The sequence below is a fragment of the Leptonychotes weddellii genome, chromosome 1 (assembly GCF_054177405.1).
Source record: "Leptonychotes weddellii isolate Sample4059 chromosome 1, ASM5417740v2, whole genome shotgun sequence".
NCBI classification, from domain to species: Eukaryota; Metazoa; Chordata; class Mammalia; order Carnivora; family Phocidae; genus Leptonychotes; species Leptonychotes weddellii.
The window spans coordinates 50,895,159-50,904,087 of record NC_138369.1 but is presented as its reverse complement, the minus strand read 5'-3'; the positions used below and the strand labels follow the sequence as shown (position 1 = coordinate 50,904,087).

The 8,929-nt window shown below is 48.1% G+C and overlaps 1 protein-coding gene across 1 annotated transcript in view; it reads left to right on the top strand.

The window, feature by feature from the left end:
• Positions 1-8,929, top strand: part of CHCHD6 (coiled-coil-helix-coiled-coil-helix domain containing 6) — a 236,006-nt gene that overhangs the window by 23,830 nt on the left and 203,247 nt on the right. Inside the window, exon 3 of the mRNA XM_081813395.1 lies at positions 1,433-1,785. Within this exon, the coding sequence (XP_081669521.1) occupies positions 1,433-1,785 (353 nt within the window). The remainder of the gene's footprint in view (positions 1-1,432; positions 1,786-8,929) is intronic.

Below are 8,929 nucleotides of genomic sequence, written 5' to 3'. Positions count from 1 at the left end.
AAAAAAAAATAAATAAAAAATAAAAAGCTAGGACTAAGTAGCTGAGTGGCTGGACCTTTTGTGTGTATGCATGCTGGCATATTTTTAGAGATATGGAGAAGAGAAAGAGCCCTCACAATTCTAACGAATTGCCTACATGGACTGGCTCCAGAGTGTTGGCGACTTCCCGTTGGCACAGGCCACACTCACAGAGAGCTGGCGACACCTCTGAGCCGGGACCTCTGTCCCGTCCCCTGAGGCACAGAGGCCCTCAGAAAGCAGTGTGCTTCCTGATTATGCCCCGCACTAGTTATGTGACTCTGGAACATCGCTGCATTTCTGTAGGCCTCTGAGAAGGGCATAGCTGGAGTACCTCTTTGATGGGGGTATTGTCCTGATTAAATATGTTAATGCATAGGAAGCACTTAAACCCAGCACCCTGTAGAGTTCTCAGTGAATGTTAATTGTAGTTGTCATTGACTGACTTCCTCTCTACCCTTTAGGACCCTGGCCTCTGTAACAGAGGACCCAGTGTGGTAGCTTAGGGGGCCCAGTTCAGCCACAGTTGAGTGGCTTCCTCAATTAGGTCAGCCGAGCCGGGTGTGTTCCATAGTCATGGATTGGAGCCCACATTCTAAGAATTTCCCCTCTCTGATCCTAGGAGGCCTCTCCAAGAATAACCAACCTGAACCTTTTTTTTTTGAACTTCTAAATATTTTAAAAATGTTCAACTAACACATGCTAATGAAAGACTTGGGAAATATATAAAATGAAAAAATCACCCATAGATTCAGAAAAACTCCTGTTAATATTTTGGAGTGTTTCTTTCAAATGTCTTCTTTTCCCTAGTTGACAATTATTTTTTTCAAAGTTACATATAATTTTATATCTTGTTATGTTTACATAGTTTTACAATTATTTTCCATTTGTTACACCTGCTTTATGAACATTTTTATTTCTAAAAGTGTTATTTATTGGTCCTCAATTTTTAGATTCAGGCATTGACAAATCTAAGAATATATTGGTCTAATGATGACATAATATACCATTGCACAGTTGTACTATATGTTCTTTAACTTGACCTTGATGTTGGACATTTAAGTTGTTTGCATTTTTCCACACTATAATAAATAAGTCTTGTAAGAGCATCTTGGTACTAATAACCTTTTTCTGTCTTAAGGATTATTTTACTAGGCAGAATGCCCAGAAATAGGTCAGACGGTAGGAATACATTCAGGATGAAGAGTTAAATGTTCTAAACAAAAGACTGCTGTCATCTAAACTGTTCAGGCTTTCAAGTGGAGGCAGAAGGATGTGGGGTTTCCCACCCTGCCTGCCCACTGTGTACCAGTGGCTAGCCCGGCATTGAACCTGTGCCCCGAGAGTCTCTCATTTGGCCTATGGCTGTCTGATTCCTCATCTGGTGGTCAGGTCTCCTTCTGTTCCTAATCTGTATTGTCCCAGCTGAGAGCGTATCACTGTATCCCCTTGCCTTGGGGACTATCACTGATGCCTGAGCCTTTCCCGCTGGCCTCAGAGATCCCCTGGCCCACAGGTCCCCATCCCCTGCCAGCTGAAGTGAGTACGCAGACCTTTTCTTGGCTACCTTCTGCCAGTCAGGCCATCTGCATCTGCTTCCCTCCATCTCTCTTCTGGCACAGGTATAAACAGGAGCAGGCCAAGGTCCAGGATGAGCTATTCCAGGTGGTGACGAGGGAAAGAGAGGCAGCCACAAAGCACAGGAGTGCATCCCTGCAGCAGGGAGAGGGCAGCGTTGACCAGGAGAAGCAGAAGTCAACCCAGCTGGTGAGTAGAGATCTTCCTGAGCTGGCCTTTTGTGCTCCAGCAGCTCTGGGAGGCAGAGGTTAGGCCCTGGAGCCTGATCTCTCTGAAGCCCTGGGGCCTGGCTCCACCTTTGTGGAAAGGGTGTCTTTCTGGGGGACCAGGGGCTTGAGTTCTTATAGCCCTAACTCTACCCCTGACTTGCTTTGCTACCTCTGGCCTGTATTTTCAGTTTCTAGAGCGCTAGGTTATATGGTGAGGGCTGGATCATTCAACAGTCTGGTCCCTCTCTCTGAAAAGTCACAGTTTTAAGTGGTATATGTACCAGGAGGGTCTGAAGGGAGAGTACTAGGGGCTTGAGGGCATGCACTAATGAGATGGAGAACACAATTTTTTTTTTAAAAGATTTTATTTATTTATTTGAGAGAGAGAATGAGAGAGAGAGAGCACATGAGAGGGGGGAGGGTCAGAGGGAGAAGCAGACTCCCTGCCGAGCAGGGAGCCTGATGCGGGACTCGATCCCTGGACTCCAGGATCATGACCTGAGCCGAAGGCAGTCGCCTAACCAACTGAGCCACCCAGGCACCCTGGAGAACACAATTTTTTAAAGGTAGGCAGCCTGGGTACAAATCCTAGCTCCCTGCTTACTACCTCGGGCCCGTCCTCCAGTGTCTGTGAGCCTTGGTTGAGGATCATGATGTTTGCACATAGGATTGCCCAAGGGATTAGGTGAGATAATAACTGTCCCAGGCTTAGCATATGCCTGGCAGATTATAAAAATGCGCTGTTATCGCTGTTACTGGTATTAATGCATTTAATTGATGGGAGACTACTATTAGTTAGGATTCTTTCTGCTGTGAGTGAAGGCTTTATGTCGTAATCCCAGAAGTCTAGAAATGCCCCAGGCTTGACTAATTCAGCAGCTCACTGGCGTCATGATCCCCATTCTCTTTCTGCTCTGCCATCTTCAGTGTGCCAGGGTGTCCTCAGGCTAGACATTCCCATAGGTCAATGACAGCTGCCCCTGCACTCCGCCAGGTCTTATGCAGATGGGGACACACCTAGCAGAAGAAGAGAAAACTTTCCCGGAAGTCCCCAGCAGAAGGCCTCTGACATGGCACTGGCCTGAACTGCACTGGGGGCCCATGGCTCAGCCAATCGTCTGCAGAGGGAACAGGGAGGGCTCCACTGACTGGAGCAGGGGCTCTTTTCTAGTCCCACTGGAGAGGGGGTCGACATCCAGATAGAAGTTGGACTTAGAGTAATAATTCTCCCAATTCCATTTCCATGTGGGAAAACCCCCACACAGCCACGAAATTCTCTGACACCAGCTGGGTGTCCTCCAATTCAACTCCCTCCTGAGACTCCACAGGGTAAGGGCTCAGGGCACAAGACTGCCCCCTCCCCACACTTCAGATACCACTCAAGGCCAGGTTGTCACCTGTGCTTCTGGTTGACTGGCTGTGAATCAGAGGTTCCCATCATCCCCTCGTTTGACTGATTTGCTAGAGTGACTCACAGAGCTCAGAGAAACGTTTAACTTACTAAAAGGATTATGAAAGGATTTAACTCAGGAACAGCCAGATGGGAGAGATCCATAGGGCAAGGTATGTGGGGAAAGGGTGCAGAGCTCCTATGTCCTATGCCAGCGCGCCACTCCCCCAGAGCCTCTCTGTGCTCGCCTACCTGGAAGCTCTTCAGATCCAGTTGTTTTGGGGTGAAACTGGGGTGAGGCTTCATTACCTAGGCATGACTGATTCAGTCATTGACTACTAGTGATTGAACTCAGCCTTCAGCCCCTCTCCCCTCCCTGGAGCTCAGGGGTAGGACTGCAAGTTCCAACCCTCCAACCAGTGATTGGCTCCACTGGTAACCAGTCCTCATCCTTCCATGCAGTCCAAAAGTCATCTCATTACCATAAAGAAAGATACCTTTATCCCTCTCATCACTTAGGAAATTCCAAGCGTTTTAGGAGCTCTTTTTTTTTTTTTTTAAAGATTTTATTTATTTAACAGAGAGAGACACAGCGAGAGAGGGAACACAAGCAGGGGGAGTGGGAGAGGGAGAAGCAGGCTTCCCGCTGAGCAGGGAGGCCGATGCGGGGCTCGATCCCAGGACCCTGGGATCATGACCTGAGCCGCAGGCAGACGCTTAGCGACTGAGCCACCCAGGCGCCCCAGGTTTTAGGAACTCTTAACAGTAAAGACTAAATATTTAGTTCTTATTTAAATCATGATATCACAGCAAGGAATGGGGACGGGGTGGGGGAGGGAAGAATGGCTGTAGCAGCCTCTAATGTCATCTGCTTCAGAGGCCATGGGCCAGGAGACGAGCAGCAGCCTCGCCCTGCCTTAGGTGGGTGGCCTGGTATACCCTGTGCTGCACAGAAGGAAGTTGCAGACGAGGTGAGATTACCATTTGGGACTGTGCCCTGGGTGGTGGCTGGGAGGAAGGCCTCTGCACAGATGTTGAAAGCTGCGGTGGGTACATAACAGATGCTGGTTGAACTAGGCCCTCTGGGAAATATGAACAGTACATCCTTGTCTCCCTTGGGGAAGACAGACTTAAATCAAAAACTTAGAAAAAGGCCGCATTGGTTTCAGTAAGCGTGAGGTGGAGGTAAAGATGATGTGCTTGGGAATGCAAAGGCAGTGGTGGTAACTGCTGGTGGAAGACATGGCTTTGACCTCAGCCTTGAGCAATATGGCTGGGGCCCCCAGGCTGAGGGAGCAGCTGCGGGGAGATGGGTGGGTCTGGAGGAGGTGACAGGACGCAATGAGAGAGGTTAGTGAGGCGTGAAGCCACTTTATAGAAGGCCTTGGTCACCTTGCAGACTTGACCCACAAGATAGCCCTCTGTGACTGAAACCTCGGAAGAGTCCCTGGAGACCATGAGGATGGCAATGATGTGATCTGACTGGTGTTTTTAGAATCCTGTGGCATCCTGGTGAAGAGTCAGTTGGTACAGAGAGAAACTGGGGTGAGGATGTGGTTTTAGGGGCTCTGACAATTAGTCTCTGCAGGGCAGGTTGTTGTCACCCCTTTTCAGGGAGCCTGACAACCAAGTGGAAAGGACTCTGGTTCTGGAGGTGAAGGGTTAACCAATATGGCATGAGCAAACCCAGCTGGCCACCTGGGACAGTCACCTAGCATGGAAAAGTGCAGCCTACAGGTGTGGTGTTTCTTCCTTCTCACCTGGAATGTGTTAATTACAATGAAAGAAAATTCACAGCTTCCCTTCTTCCACCTGTGAAGAAGGCTGGGTCCTGCCTCCTCAAGACTGTCCTTGGAGGAGAACCTTTGCTATCGGGAAGGGACTTAAATGACCTTCACTACAGCTGTGTGGGTTTTCTTTTTTAACAAAGGGCAACTTTAGAATAAAGAAAATAAATCTTTATTTGATCCCCCCTCCCCAAATTTCGATGGATAATGCTCTTCTGAACCTGAGTTCTTAGGGAATAGTGAAGCAAGTGACTTCCTTCATTTTGAAAATGTTTATTGACTACTTTTCTGGGTGTTCCCATTTTTTTGACTGTTCAACATCCATCTCTCCATGCAGTTGGTGTCCTGTTTCCTTTTGGGAATTTACCTGGCTCCTGTTGCGCGTTGTCTTGGTGGGATTGCAATCCCAGTGCCCAACTTCTTTTATGGAAGCCAGATCTCTTCTCTCCCCCTGCCATGGTGTAGCCACACCCGGAGGGCAGCCAGTCAAACCCTCTCTCTGGGGACTTTCGTTCTGAGTGAGTGAAGAGGCCAGGGTAGGACTGTAGCCCAGGCCTGCTCATCAGGATCTTCATGCGGTGAGGCTGTCTTGCTGTCTCCCACACCTCCACGGTACCCGTCGGTTTCCATCTGGTCCTCTGCCTTCTTGAGGATTGAATCGTCTGCTGATGACCCGCAGTCAGCTCTCCTTTGCTTGTGTTAGCTGGAGTTGGTTTCTGTTATTTGGTGCTGTAACAGATGCAAAGAGACACATGAGCCTGGTTTTGAAGGCTTCAGCCAGTCAATGCAAACAGAGAAGGGCAGCCAATTCCAGGCCCTATCTGTAAGTCAGCAGGGGGTGAGGCACTCACCTAGATGCTGAGGATGCTGAGTGATACCATAGCCACCCCCCCACTTGGGTTGTTGTGGCTGGCAGGGCCTTTTAGTGGAGATCATTTCAAAACTGTACTTGTGCTTTGGAGGATTTAAATAAAAGGAAAAAGACGGAGAAGGGACCTGAACAGAAGCATAGGGAATTTTCTTTCCTCATCCGAGCGTTCCATATGTACAGATTGAAGGAGCCTGCTGGGCAGGGCACTTAAGGCCCTAGTGTTTGGATCATAGCATGTTCTCCTGGCCTTGGGGCCAGGTTGGACCCCGAGGTGGATGTGGCGTGGTCTCTCGCTGTATGAGCTGGCTGCCTGCTTCTTGGGGCCACCTCTGTCTGGCCAGTGTCCTCAAGCCCTGCACCCTTGCACCTGTAGCCTTGTCTGGAGGACTTTTTCCCGAGTGTGCTGAGTGCAGTTTGACATTTAAAGTGCTTTTCTGCCCTCTCTTTGACAATATTGATTTTTTAATCCTCTTCTGCATGAGGGAATGTTTCAGCTCATTATTGGGAAAAGTTAATAAAGCTAATGACAAGGAAAGGTAATAATTTTTATAACCTACTTCTGATGACAAAAGTGTTCCCATTTCCTATCTAGTGTAGTAGTGGACTGTTTTTGAGTATGTTATGTGTGTTCCCTATTACTTGCAGACTGTAGAGCCCCAGATATAATTGGGGTGAAGGCCCTGTGTTTCAGTGGAGCCTATGTTAGTAAGGTATGCTTTCCTCTGAGTTGGGGCAGGAAGTTTGGAGTCCCAAATGTTCTAGAGAGAAATAAGAACAGAGCGGTTTCTGGGGCTGAATCTTCTGATGGGCAGAACTTTACTTTAGGGGAGAATGAGATTTATGACCTTGCCTGTTGGGATTCCTGACACATTAGGTATGAGATTGGAGTACACCTGATGGAAAGCAAAAACTTTCATTTTATTTCTTTTTTGGTGAGCAATTATTTTATTATTTTTTCTATATATTCTCTACATGCCTGTTATGTTAGGCACTGGGTTCATTTCTTGATTTAGTGGAAACAAATGAGAAACAGCTTCTGTTCTTGAAAAGCTCTGTTCATTAGGGGAGGTAAGTATTCTCAGAAGTGACTGGACAGTGTCACAGTCTCAGACCAAAGGGATAGGAAGGCACTAGAGGAGGAAGGAGGTGGTGACAACAGACTCTTCCTGGCAGGGTGGGAAAATCTTCTGAGGGGAGGTGACCCGTGGGCTGGATCTTGAAGACTGAGGAGAGGCTCTCCAGGTGGAGAAGGCTGAAGGCTGAAGGATGAAGCCTGAGCAGAGGCCGAGGGCGGGTGGGGACAAGCCGCTTGGCTGCGGTCTAGGGGCATGGGGTGTGGCAGGCAGGTGTGGGCCTGGGATGAAATTCTGCAGGTCTGATGGTGACCTTTGGGGGAGGGTTTTCTTATGCCTCAAAAGAGATGCACAAGAAGAGAGAGCTTTTCTTCTACTGAACCGTGGCCACAGGGAAAGGTCTAAAATGGCAGATGAAGAAGTGGGGACCAAATCCTGCCACTGGCCAGACGTCATAACCAAGTGCTTCTCCACCTGGGTGTGCCTGCCTAACCTAAGGACTTGCACAAGAAGCGTGGCTGTCCTGCTCCGCTCTCCAGTCTGCAGGGGAGGTTTGATCTACTGCGCCTTCTTTTCATTGTTCTGATGCTGGAAGAAGCTGCCACCTTAGCTCTATGAAGTCTGCAATCAGGATTTAAGGAAAATGATGGATTCAGAAGTTTTTGAGTTGTAATTTTCTGAAATCCTGAGTGAGATAGGTTACAGCTATAGCCTTTCTTCCTAGTTCTCCCCTCCTACATCTTCGTAAGTCTCATTCCTCAGATTATAAGCTCCTCAAGGTGAGGAACTGTGGTCTTCTCAGTAGCACTCAGTAAATTATAGATGTGCATGGATGGTTAGGGAATCATGGCTAGCTAGAGCTCCAGTGGATGAGGGGTGTGGGGCAGTGCCTCCTGCTTCGGAGACTTTTTTTTTTTTTTTTAAGATTTTATTTATTTAGGGGCACCTGGGTGGCTCAGTTGGTTAAGCGACTGCCTTCGGCTCAGGTCATGATCCTGGAGCCCCGGGATCGAGTCCCGCATCGGGCTCCCTGCTCAGCGGGGGGTCTGCTTCTCCCTCTGACCCTCTTCCCTCTCGTGCTCTCTGTCTCTCATTCTCTCTCTCTCAAATAAATAAATAAAATCTTAAAAAAAAATTTTATTTATTTATTTGAGAGAGAGAGATATGGAGAGAGAGAGTGAGTGAGCACAAGCAGAGGGAGAGGGAGCAGCAGACTCCCTGCTGAGCATAGAGCCGACTTGGGGCTCGATCCCAGGACCCTGAGATCACAACCTGAGCCGAAGTCAGACGCTTAACAGACTGAGCTACCCAGGCACCCCTGGAGACTTCTGTACAGCAGTCCTTGTTTGGCTCCTGGAAGCCTCCTCATTGTGTCCCGTTGCGAATAGGTGGAAGCATGTACCCAGGTCAGCCTTCTCTGGATAGCAGTTCATAGGTCTGACCTTTTCAAAGGATAAAACAAAGCAAAACAAAACAAAACAGCCTTTCACTATGATGACATCTTGGAGTCAGCTAGTTTACATGACTCCTGTCAGAGACTTACACACTTGGGGTTTAACTTGCATGGAAGAAGGCAGTGGCTGGGCCTGGTGGCTCAGGCCGGGGGTCAGGAAGTTCTCTACTTGACACGCAGCTGAGGAGGCCTGACACCTGGGGGCAGCTGTTTGGCATGGCTGTTTGTTTTAGAACATTAGTAGCCTAGGGACTCTAGTGGCCTTGTCCTTATGCCTCCTCCAATTTGAGCTACAGAGATCTTGAATTCCTTTGGAGATGGATTTTTCAGCACCTAGATGGCTGGTAAAATCCATAATCTGAAAAAAAAACAAAACGAGTCTGCCATCCATAGCCCCTTTCTTTACTTCCCTAAATATTGCCGTTTTATTATCTTTTTTCTTTTCAAGATTAGATCAGGGGTGACAAACTTTCTCTGTAAAGAGCCATATAGTAAATATTTTAGACTTTGCAGGGCCACATTTGGTCTCTGTCACACATTCTTTGTTGTT